Below are 18,655 nucleotides of genomic sequence, written 5' to 3' on the forward strand. Positions count from 1 at the left end.
AGACAAATAATAACGTTAACAAGCATTTGCGAGACAAAATTACTTTCTCCTTTGAGAATTTTCTTTTGACAATCTAATTATATACCCTTGTATTTATTTGTCAAAAACACAAACATTAAAACATGTTTACCATTAGAAATTATGGCTTTCTCTACTTTACTCTAAATATGGTTGTTTTATGGAGGACACCACCATTTGTTGTACCAAGTGTTCAGACAGTGGCTCGAGTAACAGCAGATGCATTTTACAGTAGAAAGCTGGCCACAAATCTAATAGTTGATTCCACAGACATGGTTTTCAATGAATTATGCTTGAATCATTTGCATTTATAAGGACAGTAACTAGACATATGTAGAAAGATTAGGCTATGCATTTTCATTTGTGTGTGTGTTTGTGTGTGCTAACATACGTGTCAACTGGAGAGTGACATGGCTGCTATTCCAGGGTACTACTCATGGAGGAACCCTGGGCGTGGCTCATGGTTTGTCCAGGCACTGTGCAACGTGCTCAACGAGTTTGGCAAGCAGCTGGAGATCATGCAGATCCTCACACGTGTCAACTACATGGTGGCCACCAGTTTTGAGTCCTGGTCTGAGGACCCACGCTTCAGTGAGAAGAAGCAGATCCCCTGCGTGGTTTCCATGCTGACCAAGGAGCTTTATTTCAACTGACAGGCAATGACCACCATAGGCCGACTAGCTTATAGACTGACAAGACTGACTAATTCACGCACTGACCGAGTGGTCGACAAATTCAGGGATGATTTAGGCCCAGTGGGATGCTGCGCCGTTTGGGCGAGAATGCCGTTTTGCACGTGTAACATAGCTGGGCACAAAACAAGCTCTCCAAATGCATTTCTACAGTGGCACTTCTGTGTTCATGTGTTGGTGGTGATACCTGCCTCTTCTTCAGGTTATTCCTAGGAATAATGATGTCACATTTGATCTGATCTTTGTCGACAGGCAGTGTGAAATATCCATGTTTTATTACCATCCCGGGAAATTTGCTGCCATTATTGTAGGGTTGTCTAAAGTATACGGGACGGAAGCAGTAATATCTGAAAATCTGTCATATCAAAAATGGTCTCGTTTATTTTCCAGCTTGTCCAAATTTGAACATGAGCACACTGGCATTTGTCTGGCCAAGATTCCAGCTAACGGTATTTGTGCCTCATGGCTTTTTTTAGGTTTGGGTGGAAGGAGGCATTTCTTGACATGAAGAGGTAGTTTTCCACAAACACTCTTAGAATGTTTATGAAGCAATATACATGAGTGTTCTTCTAAAACATTCTACAAGTGTTGATTATTTGCTGATGACGCTATCCCACAACCACACAGAACCAGATAAAACATTCCCTTATGCAGGATCCTGGTTGGGGTGGAGAGCCATGTCTCATTACGTCATGCTGTGAAAGGACATCAGACTGTTGGACAGGATTTGCTTATTATAGGAGCATGATTGTTTTCTCAGGATGTACGCTGGTCAGTGCAAAATAAAATAGCTTACCTTATCAAGGCAATATGCTGAATTTAAATGGATAGTGGCTGGAAAGTGAATGATTTCATTTTTGGCTATTTGTCTTAAATGTTATTAATATAATTTCAGTCCTCAGTAGGGTTTAAGTCTTACTTAAAGAGCAACCACATGTTATGTGATGCTCATGTAACAGTGGTACAGTGTCACATACGAATAATTTGACTATGATACTGAACAGAACGCACTTCCAGAAGTGACTGTTAAAGATTACATTTTACTGTCATCCTCAGGTTTCTTTGTGAGTGACATTTACACTCTGTGGATTTTTCCAGTTTCACTGACACAATTGCCAGGAAACACAATCTGTTGCATGACATCCACAATAGCAAAACATTTTATGTTGGGGTTTTAGTCGAGGGCACAGGAAACGTTCCATCATAACACACACAAGGAGGACATGAAATGTTTCCAGTTCGTGTGTACATACATTTATTCACCAAGTTGAAGATGAAGTTGACGGTAAAACAAAAACAACTTTTAAAGATTATTCAAACTTTAACCACTTGAGTCAATGTATTTACATATTATCAATATGGGATTGTTATCAATGTATTTTTTTATCAATGGCCTTGGTTTATTGAACTTGTCTTATGAATGATCCCTTTATGTTGACCTACAAATATTGTTGAGTTGGAAGTAAAATGGCATATGCCTGAATTTGTTTGTTAAAATTAAGGACATTCATGTGATAAGGGAATTAAATCTGGTCTTAAAGCACAAATAACCACATAGTTTCACTGTATATCAGTTCGGTAGTTCGTCACAGACAGCAACCACAGTTAAAGGCACCTTGCGTTGTCCTACAATTTTTTCGATGAAATGGATTAACCATTTTACATGTTTATAAAAATGAAATTTGCAAAAACTTGAAATGTTTGACAATGTATACAAATGAAACAAAAATGTATGTAAAATGGTATTCTCATGGCTTTTTGTACACCCTTTGAGTGCCAAATATCCACATTCATTTGATAATTGATACCTTCCAATGCCAGTGCTTTGGTGCCCTTCAAAATCACACATACATAGATTTAAGGTTGTCATTGCATATTCACTGCATGTTTGTCTCAAAGTCAGAAATACTATTATCTATCATCTGCAGAGGCAGCTATTACTGGTGGTTACAAGTCTTATCATTCACAATTCATTTGTCCCAATTTCCACACTGCGTCTTTCCAGTGTTTCTGCAATGGTCCAGAGCAATTTACAAAATTGCTAGTAGTTTTAGGAAAACATTCAGTGCTAGCTTGAATTTCTTTTTTCTTTATCCAGTCTTTGTTTTTTTTCCATCAGTCATATTCTTTTTTTTTTTTTTTACATGATTACACAATATTTCTTTAAGCAACAGTTATGAGCTGTATGCTAGTGGTCGAGTAGAAATGTTACCCATTCTACACATACCTGTAAATCACACAGATAGCACTCTTGAATCCTCTCGATTCATGAATCTCTTAGTGATGTAGTGCTCAATCTGTACTGAAAGGAGTGTTTGCTCCACTTGTTTTGGAATGGAATTTAAGGGAAAAAAATATTTTTAGAAGTAAAATGTTTTTATGCTTTCCAGTGTTATGCTATTGTCCTCAGGAATATATTTGAAAAGATTTGGAAACATTCAATTATATAGTATAGGGAGACAAATTCCCCAAATTAATATTGTGAATTTATTGACTATTGCCATAATCTACAGCTCCTTTTGAATCTGGGGCAAAAAAATGTTTTAGTTAAATCACATCAAAGAATGCCTATGTAAACACTATTTTATTGTATTAAACATTAATATTCTATTGTGAAATTAGTTGTGTGTTTATTTTAGTAATTTTGTGTCTAATGTTGCCACTATAATGCTAATCCTGGATTTACCATCTACAGTTGTATTCAGCTCAATTACAAACTTTCTCAGATACCGAAAAACAATCAAAGTATTATGAAGAGTTTCCATATTAGGACTTCATTTGGGTTGTGAACTGACATTCTAATAACACCCTAAACTTAAACCTCATCTTATCACTGTTAGCTTCTGTCCACTTTTGATCCATGAACAGAGTCATTGATTAAACCAAAGTCATGGGAATATCTTTATTTAGCATGAGTCCAATAGTTCTTACATGTTCTCCAATGATTACAAAGTTAAGTCTTTTATGCCAGGACACATAGGAGGTCAGTGGTCATAGCCAACCATTACACAGACTATTATAAGAAAGGTTTATCCTACAAAATACCCTTGTATGGTATATTTCAACCTATGACCCAAGGGTCTATTCAGAGTCCTATGTCCGTCAGTGTGATGGTAATTCTATTGATCAACACTCTTAAATAAGGAAGTACAGAGACGAAATTCTCTAAGCACAAGTTAACCATTTTAGTATTTTTTGCAAATAAGAGAGACACGTCAAACACTTACCAACATAATCATCCGAGGAGTCTCTAACTCAATATAGCTCATTCAACAGTATATATAACATACAAAAAGGGGTGTGGTAAGTTGTTAGCCATCTGTCTTGTGTCACATAGGTTTTACCCAAAGAGCGGGCTGTCCCCCCACTTTATCCTTCCTGCCATAGGTAACTTCTTCAATTCTAAGAGTTCTTACAGCATCTGGACAGACAATAAATGCCCCCTAGGCAAATACCAGATCCCCCACATTCCTTTTCTAATTTGAATAAGGGGCTCTCAGTCCTTTAATCAATGAGAATACACTGGTTAGACACATTTCCACAACATCACATACACAGTTCCTAGCAGGTGGTATGAACAGGGTGTGTGGGACCCATCCTACCTAGTGTCCTTTTGTACAGAGATGATTAGTACTCTCATACATTGTGTCACGCTTAATTCAATTACTTTTCATGCCCATTACCTCTCATCACTAAACTTAACCCTCCTAATCCTGACCGCAACATTTAAACACAACCTTAATCTTAGCAAGAATTGGCAGTTTTTTGTAGTTTGTTGATATATTTCCAATATGAGCATCTTCAGATGGTAATCGTGACTACGGAAAAATGTATTCAATAATTGAAGAAGGAGGAATAGCCTCTTTCTTCAATCATTTTAAATACATCTCTTTCAGAGAATAATAGTATGGTCTTTTATGAGATTAGAGAATGTACGAGTACACTATTCCTACATAATTTCCAGATCTTTTATATATTTGCATGTTTTAAATAAGGTTTAGAATCTGGATCAATTGAAATCATCATTACAAAATGTTCATTTTAGGATCAATTAACCTTTTCTACTGTATGTAGATTTTGATATGTGATGAGGTGGTGGCAGGGTTGGTTAGGGTTAGATTGTTTTGATTCCACTGTGTGAAGAATAGTTTTTGTTTGATTATATAGAGCTCCGGAAAACATTTAGAGACCACTGCACCTGCAAATAAGCCCAGAATTTATTGTGATCCTAGCGACGCCTCTGGCTGTAGTGATTCCCTGTGAATATGCTGTGTAAGGTACATTGTGCAATGGACCTGTGAGCAACAACTTCAGTGTCAGCTAAACTGTTCTGTAGGTCTTTTGCAGAGACCTGTTGGTTCTGCTGTGTAGATCTGACCAGTTTTCATACAAATCATTGTAATGGTTTATCCTTCCTTTGACTTGCACTGTTCAATTTAACAGCAAAGTTCTAGAAAGTTGAAATTGGTAACTGGAAGTGTTTAATTTTCTGTAGCCTGTTGCAGAAAGGGGGCAAGTTTCAATTTGCATCATGTAGAGGTCAGGTCAACATCTGTTTACAGAAATATACATTTGTCCAGGGGTGCCTGGAACAAGCACATTTTTTATTCTAGAGTAATGACGAGGTTATGGACTTAACAGGAATATAAGTGTCTTGGAATTGATTATCTGAGGTCTAATTTAACCCTTATCCTAAAAGTTGATTCAAAGTAGAATAGGTCCAAAAGAGCACAACAGACATTACTGAAAGTCAATGAATATAGCCCCAAATCTTAAAGTTAATGGCATAACCTAAAAATATTTTTTTTTATTAAGACAAACATTTAATCAACCAATCAAATATTCAAAACATTACATTCCAACACTGACAAAACTAAACTGTTTCTTTATGAACTGTGTATTCAGCTTTGCCCAGATTCTGTAGGCTTTGGTTTCATCCTATCATGTTGTATGGTCAGGTGAACACTTCCAAACTCTTGCTAAACAACTGATGTTTCATTTCTCTTTGTCTCATCAAACTATAGTGTTTTCTGGATCTTGTAATTTTTGTTGTGTGGAAACTAGCATTAGCTGGTGGTTTAAAGACCGCTAGGTATCCTCATCAATGAAAATAATTAACAGAGAAGCTCAAAATTATCTAAGTCCCCTTTTTCCTATTTCATCCATGAATGTTTCTGTGTCTTCAAAATTATTAAACAAAAACATGAATGGGGAGAGAGCTTCTTGTTCTTGCTCTAGAGTTGAGACCTCTCTGAACATCTGCACAGCACCCTGTATTTCCTCAGCATTCAGGGGTGAGGACTTGTACCTGGTCTCAGAAGAGGCCCGTGTTGGCATTTACCCAGGCAACAGCATCCCCCAATGAAAGATCACAACAATCACATAGTAGAGGTGTACTAAGTAAAAGTACTCAACTGGGTTCGGCTGTGTTCACCACTTTGGGGAAGTATCTAATTAAGATATAAGTAACCAGGTAAAGGGATTTCAAAACAAATCAATAAAATAAAAAGCAAGAGGCCGTTTATCAATCCGCGTTTTTGTCCTTACTTGTGTTCTTGTGAACTCGTTTGACGTCATCTTTCACGGCCCAAGTACGGTTCCAATCCAAAAAACGCAAGTTACCAAGAACGCCCAAAATACCCGGCTGGGTAATTGATCCGCCTCTTTTATCGAAGATGCATAGGTTGGTGACTTATCAGCGAGAAATGCATCTGATATCCCAGTTTTAACTTATTTCAGATAAACGCTACCTGTAAATCAGCATCTGAAAAAAATGAGACGAGAAATTGTCATTGTAGTCGCTGAATATTTGCTCATTTTATTTAAGAAACGGCTAATTTGCTCTGACTTTTCGATCAGCTAGCTAACGTTATTCAGTGCATTGGATAGGCTAGTTAACGTTAACTAAGTGAAGTAATTACAGTACCGGTAGAGAGGGGCAGCTTTTTTAGAATTGCAGTTGATTTTCACTTTAAAAAAAAAATCATATACAAATGTTATACATCATATGATTATGGCTATAGTCTCCATACAACCTTCTGCCGTTCATATTCACATTCATATTTTATTCAGGGACGACGAGGACGTTACAGCCCTCATAGAGTGGAGGGGTATTGCGCAAAAGCCAGGTACAGATCCTCAATCCAGATAGGCGCGTTCTCTGTCCTCGCGATCTTCCAAGAACGTTCTTCTCAGTGACAAAAGAACGTTCTTAGCGTACTTGGAATTGATAAACAGGATTTTGTCTACCATATGAATGATTTTTTTTTAAATAGGTTTATCTAGTTTGGAGTAGTATGTGGTATCATTAAGCTGTCGGTATCCCTCCCAAAGATATTGCTCCCTGTCCATGATAACAACAGCACTACCATATCTGCTGGTTTGATAACTGTTTTGTTATTATTAGCTAGAGATTTATGTGCCTGCTTTTTCCAATTGGTTAAAATTGAGTTTAGTTCTGCCAATATAGAATTAATTTGAAAATATCTAGATCAGTTTTAACGAGATTTAGGACACTTCGTGGCAATTTATCTTTAGGAGGGACCCAAGTGGACCTGTGTGTAAAGGGTAAGGGTTCAGAGTCTGATTGATCCCTAAAGTAGACAGACATTTTAATTATTCTGTGATACTGTTATAAGTCATATCTAATTTGATTCCAGATCTTTTGGTTGTTATGGCCATCTACTGCTGGGATGAAGGTTAACCCCTTATTTAAAAGAGCTAATTGTGCTCCAGTAGGAACTAAGTGCTGGGAATGGTTGACAACATTCTTGTCCCCCGTATGCGTCACAGGGACTACTTGTTTAAATAACCCAGCCAGTGGCTGAACAGACGTTTGGCTGTGGTTTGAGTCAAATGGATGTTGTCCCTCTCTGTGTCAAATGCTTCCCCTGCCAGTTTGGGAATTAAGCATTGGTGCTTGGCAATGTAAGAGTTAAGTTTAGACAGATTTTCTTGTTCCTGTTGTGGTAGGTCTGTGGAAAAGTTAATCAAAGGAATCAAGATCTGTGCCATGGGGCAGGCTTGTCTGGCCATTCTGATAGCCCCCTCAAGTTGTTTGATTGAGGGTTTTTCTGGACTCTGTGCCCTGTTGTTAATGCCAAAGGCCAGGACTTGTTTTTGCACAGAGTGAGAGGCCCTGGAATTGGCTAAAATAGCCTCAGCATTTTGAAAATGGTCCCTGGGTAGCTGTCAATCTGCAGGTCTTTTTGTGCAAAGGGGGGCATTCTAGATAAGTTGGAGACCCCCATCTTCCAATGTTTCATTTTGTTCAATGTGGACATGTGTCTAAATGGTCTCTGCATGTTCAGGGGTGAGGACACCCTTGGTTTACTGAAGGTCAGTTTGGATTGTACCGGGGACACTCCTTGTGGTGGGGATGGGGGAACGGGAGAGTCAGAATCCCCCTCCTCACCTGATTGCTCATCCTCGGTCGATAGTGTACATTTTCAATAGCCTCTTTGTACAAGCATAGTAACGAACTTTCGCTTTAGCCAGAAATCGGCATATCAGTTTCCGGTTTCATTGAGGCGATTACCTGCGTCGCCCAAAATTTAAGTTTTTAATAGATGTCTCCAAGACCTGCCTAAAATAAGCATTCGTGATGTCCATCGAATCGTTGATGCCTGGTCCACTGCTCCAACAAGCAAGCGGGATTCAAACGTACCGAGTTATCTGCACAACTACGAGGGTAAGTAGTTTACTGTGGTGTGCTGGCCGGCTATCGACGTGTTCCTTTTTAGTGTAGTATTAGGCAGGACAATATAACGCATACAAATTCACCCTAGCCTCAAAAACGGCAAAAGAACGCTGGCTGAGCTGGAACGCTTGCGCGTCCCCAGCAAGTGAATTGAAACAAAACTTAATTCAGCCTCTTCTAACCTGAATGAAGCTTAAAATTCCATAGCCTCAAAAAAGCACCAAAACAGCTCTCCTCTTTTATTTTACTACTGTAACCTCATTTCACAACGAAACTGAAAAATAACAACTGGCATAGGAAGTATACATCTGGTCCTATATGGTATTAATTGCGCTTAAACCTGCGTTACGTGGAAGTATATAAAAAATATATTTTTTGGACTATTTCTAGTCTAGCGTTTGAAGTCATTGAATGGCGCAAGCAATATTTTATTAAAAAGAGGACATTCTCCTGATTAAAATAATGCCCCACTTGACGAAATAGAAAAATATACATTTTGAGATAATTGCCTCTACACCAGCGTCTCTCCATTGGAAAACAATCGGAGGAGCTCAGAGCTCTAAAGGAATTTTATTTTTGGGGATTTGCATTTGATGACAGTTAATGGTGCAGCCCAATCGTATCTTATTTTAAAGGGGAGGTCCTGTTGGTTTAAATGGTGTCAGACTTCTAAAAATCAGAGAATTTACAAAATCAGAAAATATTTGCCTTTGAAGACCGGCATCACTCTCCCAGCCATAGGAAACCAATGGGTGGAGCTTAGAGTTCCATAGGGGAAACATTTTCGTGACTAGTGTGTTATGGCAGCAAAGCCAGCAGACCTGTCTTGTCTTATTTAAAAGGGGAGGTCCTCCTGATTAAAATGGTGCCCAACTTAAAAAAAAATCTGAAAATAGAAATTTGAGAGATCTGAATTCTATACAGCGTCGTCCACATGTATAGCATTTTTCCATAGGGAAACATAGGAGTGTTCAGTGTTCGGAAAGTAATCTGTATTTCTGAAGTGGTGAAAGCAAATGTTAGAAGTTATAGGACAATTCTGATAATCAGTTTAGTAAGGATGTCCATAAACTTGGTGACACTGTAGAAACGTTTTCCAAATGAAGGTACTATATACTTCCAAGAGATGGCAGCATAAGAACGATGAATGAAAATCCTTACGTTTTTTTTCCCTACCCGATTAGAGGAAAAACCTGTGCAATTTTTATAACATGTCATGTTTTCTGTTGGTGTATTACAAATAGAGACCTTTGTTAGACTGGGTAGCCATGAAAAGGGAGCATAACAAGAACATTTATGCGTAGCATTTACGCTCACTTCAACATAACCACTCCATCCTCAAATATTCCCGCAGGCATGCTCTTTTCTGTACCTTTCAACATTGGTCTACGTATGAGTTTTTCAGTGAAAAGTGCATTGCGCCACCCCTGTCCAGCGACCCTCTTTAAATTGTTCCCGTACTGCTATTCTTGCTAAAATTGCGCCCTAATACCCTCCCTAAAAGCAACATTTAGCAATACCACCATCACAACAGGTGCATCACACCCAGTCCGTATATATAATTGCTAATACATCTTAATGTTAAATGCCATTAAATGTCGTATCGTTGTTTACCCGATTGCCATTATTATCGTAGCCTATTGAGCTCACTTGCTCCTCTTACTCCCCATTGGTGGGTATTATATATGAAGGTAAAACAGCGACAGGTTTTTTTGTTGTAAAAATGATTGCACACTTGTAAATAAATATTTGCAATCTTGGAATTACTTTTGTAATTGTAAAAACCAGAGGCGTGTGATGGAAATTCCATGTATCGACACTCGGAGTAAGGGACACAGAGACAAAGTTCTGTTTGTACATTCTAACCGTTTTATTAACTATTATGCACATATGAGAGACGCGTCAACCGCTTAATCGTCTGAGGAGTCTCTAACTCAAAACATGTCCTTCAACCGTATTTATTACAGTGAAAAAGGGGTGTGGTAAGATGCTGCCATCTGTCTCATGTCAATCAAACACATTCCCTTTGTTCTTATCACACAAGTCAAATGCTATCTTCCCCCACCTTATCCTTCCTGCCATAATGTTTACTACTGTGTTTACCTAAGCTTCACACAAAGGACAGCTCTCCTTCCCGCCATAAGTAACTTCTTCAATTCTAAGAGTTCTTACAGCATCTGGACAGACAATAGATGCCCCCTATGCAAATACCAGCTCCCCCACATTCCTTTACCTATCTAAACAATGGGACTCAATTCCTTTAATCAGTAAGAATGCATCAGGCTTCAGAAACTTCCCCAACAGGCGTTGCTAGGATCACAATACATTCAGGGCTTAGCCCACCCCGCCCGGGACAAAAAGTAGAGGGTTTTGAATGTACACGCGGGAAAAGATCGATGTGCACGCTAGTGGCCTACACGTCTACATTGTCATAATGTGCAATTGGAATTATAGATGAATAGATCAGGGAATATAATTTCATATTTCTTTGGGGTCAATTAGAGATCCAGGGCTATTCATAAAAGATCCGGGGCTATAGCCCCAGACGCCCAGGCCAAACGATGCCAATGGTAAAATTGTTTTGCCAACTTGTAATTACTTTTGTAGTTGTGTAAAGATGGTCATAATTGTAACTAACTTGATATTTGGAATCATGCAACTCGTTAATAACACTTGCCAAATACGGACACTCAGATTTTTGTCACTAAAATATCGCAAGAACTGTGACAAAAATATTTTTATTTGTATATCACAGTCTGCAGTAGTACGTTTCACAGCGTTTGCAAGCGGAGATAGCTTTTTCTGACCAATGAACTTAATGCATCCTGAACGCAACGTTTTCACCTTCTAACAAAAAACATGGCTAAGCACCGTCGGATTCTCGTAGCCTAGGCCTACCTTCGTTTTTATAAGATAATATCAAATACGTTTTACTGGAGTCTAATAGTTTAATTACTCATTTAAATCTAACAACTAGCAAGGAACTTACATGGCTACTACCGTCTTGCCTTTGAAATTGAAATGTATTTACCACAGAAATAATAGAAATTCACTTTGCATGATTAATATTTTGTATTATACTAGTTTGGGCATATACATGTCTGTTTAATATGGTTCACATCATAACATGTATTTTTGTTTATCATTTAATCTGTTTGCATTTGTGTAACACATTTGTTTAATCTGCTAGGGCTGTCACCACTGTTTGGCAAAAGGTTAAGACTTCATTTGATCCCTCTTTTATACTTGTCTGCTGCAGAGAACAGGGTACAGTTTTTAGTAGGTAACTTGCCAATGTCAGTTCCTAGCTAATTACTATTTTCCATTGTAGTAATTTAGCCCGCTATTATTTCTATAGCTTTTATATTGTTTTATTTTGTTATCATTCAAAGCAGTTTTTCGTACTTTTCAAATGCATTGTCACGTTGAACGAACTGGATAAAAGGTTTGGTATAGTATCAACAACTGAGGTACGAGCGGGTAGGCGAAGCCGACCATGTTGAGACCTGTTTTTCCTCTGCAATGCATCACTACTGAGTTTAAACACTGGTGTTCCAGAATCTACTCAGATTGGTTAAAAGGTGAAAGCGTGACAGCCTCATTTCATTGGTCAGAAAAGCTATGCTGTGCCAATCAGAGTCCTCATGGGTATCTCCGCTTGCAAATGCTATGAAACGTACGGCCGCGGAGTCTGATTTACAGAAAAAAATATGATTTCACAGTTCTAGCTAAATGTTTTGTGACAAAACTCTTGAGTGTCAGTATTTTACATTGGCAAGGGTTATTAATGAGTTGCATGATTCCAAATATCAAGTTAGTGACAGTTATGCACTACAAAAGTAATTCCAAGTTTGCAAAAAAATAAAATACAGTTACAATAGTAATTCCAAGTTTGCAAATCTTTTTGTTAAATGTGCAACCTTATTTACAACTATAAAAAACCAAATGTCGTTGTTTTACCTTCTTTATCTGTCTGCTGGCGGGTGCTGTTGCTGGGCTCAGCATCTAAGGCAGCAAATGCTTCAGATCTAAAAATGAGAGCCAGCAGCTAAGCAATGACTGTCTGTACGGTTTTGTTAGTACAAGAATGTGCGCATCATACATTCGATTTCAAACCTACAAACAAACATAAAAATGTAAATTACCTGTCATCCATAAGCCAAAAATAAATAAATAATAATAATACATTGATTTGGTTAACTAAAATGTTACGATGAAGGCTTAAAATGTATGTAATATTACACAAATAATACTGAAATAGGATTTAATAAGGTTTTTTACTTTCTCTGAAGTATTTTTAACCACGAGTGGAAAAGGTTTTGCTTTTGATGAGTAAGCCCAGGTGAATAAGAGATTTAGTAGCCTGTTCAAGGAAATGTTGTTGTGAGGCAAACCTACAGTTCATTGAAATCTCATTGACTCTAAATGGGTTAGTACGGCATTGTGACGTAAAACGATTGGTAAGAATTAGAATGTTTGGAATGCGTTCTGAAGTAGAGTTGGTGCCACAGCACTCTAGAAATGATAGGAAGTGCCAGGGTGAAACCCCCCCCAAAATAATGCCTGTTTTCTGGCGATTTCTTTTAAACTACAGCAAGCAGCTTGAATATAATATTATGAAACTGGCCTCTAAATCTGAGGCCATGGTTCTCAGCAGGAAACCGATTGTGTGCCTCCTCCGGGCAGGGAATGAGGCGTTACCCCAAGTAAAGGAGTTCAAGTATCTCGGGGTCTTGTTCGCGAGTGAGGGGACAATGGAGCGGGAGATTGGCCGGAGAATCGGAGCAGCGGGGGCGGTATTGCATTCTCTTTACCGCACCGTTGTGATGAAAAGAGAGCTGAGCCGGGAAAAGAGAGCTGAGCCGGAAGGCAAAGTTCTCGATATACCGGTCAATTTTTCTTCCTACCCTCACCTATGGTCATGAAGGCTGGGTCATGACCGAAAGAACAAGATCGCAAGTTGGGAGAAGACCTCGGGGTAGGCCCAGGACTAGGTGGAGAGATTATATTTCGACACTGGCCTGGGAACGCATCGGGATCCCCCAGTCAGAGCTGGCAAATGTGGCTCGGGAAAGGGAAGTTTGGGGTCCCCTGCTGGAGCTGCTGCCCCCGCGAACCGATACCGGATAAGTGGATGAAGATAAGAGATGAGAGAGAAACTGGCCTCCATGACAAACACAACAATATAAGTTTCATCCGGAAAAAGCGTTGTTACATTTTTCATCTGTCCTGCCTAGTAGTATAGCTTGTTTTTCTTCATTTTAACGCTAACTGTTTTTTTGTATTATCATTGGTATTGCCTTTCTGCCCCTCTCAGTTTCTAATAAAGATCAGGACACAGGAAGTCGTGGTCAGGGCATTGTGCTACAGATCCTTGGGGAAAGCTGAGAAACCTCACAGTTTGAGTGTATGGTGAAGTTAGGATTTTTCCTAATGTTCCTGGGGATTTAGCGAAGGTCATTTACGTTTAATATAACTCTCAAATCTAATAAAAACTTAATTAGACAGTAGGCATGTAGGTTTACCTAGCTGATCCCCTCCAGGTTAAATGCTTTCTTATTCAAGTTTTCTCAACTCGTCATTCAAGATGCAATTTTGTGTTTAAGGTATTAGGCTACCATGTTTCAAAGAAAAACGATTGTGGATCTTGATCTAATGCAGTTGGCATATTATACAACATACTCTAATCCAACATATAGAAATACATTACATTTGGTCTGTGATTATAGAGTATTAGATATAGAAAATATTGTAAAAACAAGATTGTCCTAAAACAATGATTAAACAGTGACCAATCTAAGATAAATAAGTATTTACTATGACATTTTACTTATGCAGGTGGTACTGAAAGATTCCAGTCCTGTGGAGCTGTTTCATCACAGCTGCACATGTGTTGCTGAAGGAGCATTATGCAACCACTGTGTTGCTTTGCTGTTCCAGTCAGCACATTACTCTCAGCTGAAGGTGCCAGTGGTCCCTCCTGTGCTAGGCTGTACTGAAGGAGAACAGCAGTGGCACAAGCCCAGAACTTTGGTAAGTTTTCACTGTAACTATATTTAACTTCTAACTGTATTCTGCATAACTTGATAGGGTATAAAGCCAGGCCCCATGGATAAGATGACTGTGCTTTCTGCTAAACCCACAACAGATAGTGTAAGGTAAAACCTGAATATTGTCGATTTATTACATGTTTGAATTAAAATATCTGTGTGGATATGCCACTTTCCACTCATGTAAGTTTTATGTTCCACACAGGAGCACGCTCTACAAAGGCCTCAGTGGGGATTTGGGTGAGTAGAAATATCATATCAACCAAAATCTGTATACTAGTATTTCATGATTTTCTTTTTCCTCCCCTTTTGATTAAATGTACTATGACCCATCGTTTGTACAAACAAGTATTCTGCTTTTGACGGAAAAAACTATTGAACTGAAATCAAATGTTTATACAAGGGTCCTCTATTATGAACTTATTTGTAATGGTGTGTGGTGCTGTGCATGATGTGCAACATATTGTGGCCATGAAAATGCAGGGAAAATGTATGGTATGATAATTGTGGTTGTTTGACATTGCAGTATATTGCTAATCAGTATATTGTTACATCCCTAGGTGACAGAGGTGTATAAAAATGTCTCAACAGCTGAGTCGCCGATGATCTGCAGCATGGGCATCAGCTGTGAAACTCCCCTGGTTGACTCTGACCTTGGCAAAGTTCAAGCCATTGTCCTACCAACAACCAGCAACAGCAAAGGGACCTGTCCTTCCATGCTGCCCCACCAAGTCCATCTGTGCCTCTTCAGAATTACCGCCTACAGCCATCAAGTTGCATGTTTGTCTGTGCTGAACCACAACAGCTACACCATAGAAGTCTCACGTTTCAGGGAGATCTGCCAGGTTCGAGAAAACTCTGAAGAAGGTCTGGCTAACCAGATACTGCAAGGGACCCATCAGACGGTAGCTATGAAGAAGGGGCTCGAATTAGAGGCAGATGCTATCTGGGACTATTGCCAAATGAAAAGGGTCAAGCACTACCTCTGTGGATTCGTAATTCACCTGAAGCTCCTTGGCTGGGGGCATTTTCAGATGGGTTAATCATTGACCCTTCAGAGGCATGTCAGTTTGGGCTGATTGAGATGAAGTCACTGAATGTTAAAAGCTATGTGGAGTGCACATATCTCCAAACGAATTCAGGCAAATTGGAGCTAAAACAAACCCATGCTTACTACTGGCAAGTACAGGGGCAGATGCTAATAACGGGAATGAGTTGGTGTGATTTTGTAGTCTCAGGTGAGGAAGATGTACTCATTCAAATAATTTACAGAAACATTGATGTTTTGGATGTAATCAGAGAGAAGGTAGTCAGGTTTTATTTGTCTACTTGCAGAAATGTCTAATGCTTCCGCATTTATTACCATTGTACTGAAGAGGAGGCAGACCTCTCTAGCACTACAGATAAGAGAGAATTTTTTGGGGGGGGGGGTGAACTGCCCCTTTAACAACTGTAAAGAACTGTAACTACATTACATGACATGCTTGTGATATTAATTGTTGCACCTTCAAGTTCTTATGAAAAAAAGTCAAACAGACATATTAAAGGCAATTTACAAAATTATGCTTTTATTTTATGAATACTGTATGTTTAACAGAGAACAATATAGTTGTCAAATTCCTCAGAAAAAGATATAGCTACAATATCAAACTTCATATCCATTTCTTGACGAGGGGTCAATTTTGGGAATTTTGGTTTATGATCCCTGCAATGCAGAGAGGGATAGTGGTATCAAAAAGTTTTTCTTTAACTCTTCTGATCATCCTCTCGACATGCACCCTCAGACAGGCAATGGACTGCATCTTTAGAACATCCACCTCTCACATTTGGGCCCTCTTGGAGAGGAAGACAGGACGATGAAAAGTCCCAAGTAAATGGTCATCCACCAAGAATCCCTTGTCAACCAAGATGGCCATGTCAGGTGTTAAGAGTGGTGTAAATCCTGACTGACAAAACACTTCTTAGTCACTCGTGGAACCCTCAGAGTGCTGATACAAAACTCGGCTCAGTGAGGGGACATGCCCACCATGTCCCCTCAGGAAGAGATAATCTATTGGCAGCAGTTTCTGGGAGAAGTGTTTAATGAGTGTTAGTTCAAAACCAATCTTTTAATGCTTAGGCGTCTGTGTGTTTTTGGGGGGAATGGGTACTTACAGTTGGTCTGGTTAAAGGGCTTTCAGTTGTTGTGCTAGTGGCATAGGTTTTCTTTGCTCTGGTGACCCTAACTATTTTGGCTGTTGCTGCCTCGATCAGGTTCCAAAATGCCATCAGATGCTCGTATGAGGGAAATATAAAATACAGTATTACAATTGAAATTAGTTGTCTTGTCATACAAGCTCAAGAATAGCATTAAGAAGAAAGAGGAAATAATTACTTAACGCAATCAGAGAAGATGTTGGTCTTACAACTATCTTATCTGGTGTCAAATATGATGTCTTCAGGAGATGAAGGAAACCGTTTTAGTCCAAAGACGTTATTAAGATGATACGTTTTGGAGCTGCTCTCTTAGCGCCTCAAGGTCCCTCAACACATTTTCATACTGCTCCCGGTCGACACATATGGTACCGCTGGCCCCATAGACGTGGTCCACGACAATCGGGATGTCGTCTGGCTCCGCCGGGTCAGATTCCGGACATGGTGGTCGAGATTGGCGCTCCCACATACTGGCCTGTGACTTCTTGATGTAATTATTCCACTCAAATAAAGAAAGGAACCGAGCCTGCTACTAAAACCCCATCTCCCCTTAGCACTAGTGAGGATTTCATGGTCTTGGTGTGGGGGGTCACCGAAGCTCAAATGGCTGTTATAACAACCTGAAGCCGAGCAAAGTGCCACACAACAGTGCTCATAAGATCCACCCACAGTACATTGACACTTAAATGAGTCACGTACATTATATTTATTTTTCCGCACAACGGCATCACTCATCTTGTTTGTTTACCAATGCGGATGAGGACAGGAAGTAAACCGGGAAAATGAAATGCTGACTTCTAGACAAAAGCGGAAGTTCATCAATACGCTTGTGCACAGAGCCTATTATGGTAATTGGTTAGTTATTAACTCTGTTTAGGTAATTTAGCTCATCCTAAGCAACTTCCCAAAACTGGTGCACACAGCCAAATACTTCTACTTTTTACATCACTGCATAAAAGATGGCCATTCATTCATTCATTCATCTTCTTCTGCTCATCCGGGGCCGGGTCGCGGGGGCAGCAGTCTAAGCAGAGATGCCCAGACTTCCCTCTCCCTAGACACTTCCTCTAGCTCTTTCGGGGGGACACCGAGGCGTTCCCAGGCCAGCCGGGAGACCCTCCAGTGTGTCCTAGGTCTTCCCCGGGGTCTCCTCCCGGTGGGACGGGACCGGAACACCTTCCCAGGAAGGCGTTCAGGAGGCATCCGGAACAGATGCCCAAGCCACCTCAGCTGACCCCTCTCGATGTGGAGGAGCAGCGGCTCTACTCTGAGCTCCTTCCGGGTGACCGAGCTTCTCACCCTATCTCGAAGGGATCGCCCAGCCACCCTAAGGAGAAAGCTCATTTTGGCCGCCTGTATCTGGGATCTTGTCCTTTCGGTCATGACCCAAAGCTCATGACCATAGGTGAGAGTAGGAACGTAGATTGACCGGTAAATCGAGAGCTTCGCCTTGCGGCTCAGCTCTTTCTTCACCACGACAGACCGATACATCGACCGCATTACTGCAGAAGCTGCACCGATCCGTCTGTCAATCTCCCGTTCCATCCTTCCCTCATTTGTGAACAAGACCCCTAGATACTTAAACTCCTCCACTTGAGGCAAGAACTCTCCACCAACCTGAAGTGGCCCAGCCACCCTTTTCCGATTAAGGACCATGGCCTCGGATTTGGAGGTACTGATTTTCATCCCGACCGCCACACACTCGGCTGCAAACCGTCCCAGGGCATGCTGAAGGTCCTGGTTTGAAGGGGTCAACACGACAACATCATCCGCAAAGTGCAGAGACGAAATCGTGTGGTCCACCTCGGTCAAAAATAAAAATGATTGTATCACTTCGCATCTCAAAATGGGACTCCTAAATGTTAGATCCCTTGCTCCAAAGGCAGTTGTAGTAAATTAATTAATCTCTGATCATAAACTAGATGCTATGTGCTATGCTATGATACTAGGTTTATGTGAAATGTGGCTAAAGCCTAATGAATTCATTGCCTTAAATGAGGCCT

General features: G+C 39.9%; 1 protein-coding gene and 1 long non-coding RNA gene across 2 annotated transcripts in view; both read left to right on the forward strand.

Annotated features, from left to right (window-relative positions):
- casp7 (caspase 7, apoptosis-related cysteine peptidase) overlaps positions 1–3,307 on the forward strand; it is a 31,672-nt gene extending 28,365 nt beyond the window's left edge. Inside the window, exon 7 of the mRNA XM_010897562.4 lies at positions 445–3,307. Coding sequence (XP_010895864.1) covers positions 445–671 — 227 coding nt within the window. The 3' untranslated portion in view covers positions 672–3,307. The remainder of the gene's footprint in view (positions 1–444) is intronic.
- A 10,233-nt stretch (positions 3,308–13,540) lies between these two features.
- Positions 13,541–15,991, forward strand: LOC109615787. Its single transcript, XR_002196779.2, has 3 exons — positions 13,541–14,442; positions 14,665–14,699; positions 15,020–15,991. It is a non-coding gene; the product is annotated as an uncharacterized LOC109615787 (long non-coding RNA).
- The last annotated feature ends 2,664 nt before the right edge of the window (positions 15,992–18,655 follow it).

The sequence above is a fragment of the Esox lucius genome, chromosome 5 (genome assembly GCF_011004845.1).
Source record: "Esox lucius isolate fEsoLuc1 chromosome 5, fEsoLuc1.pri, whole genome shotgun sequence".
In the NCBI taxonomy this organism is placed as follows: domain Eukaryota; kingdom Metazoa; phylum Chordata; class Actinopteri; order Esociformes; family Esocidae; genus Esox; species Esox lucius.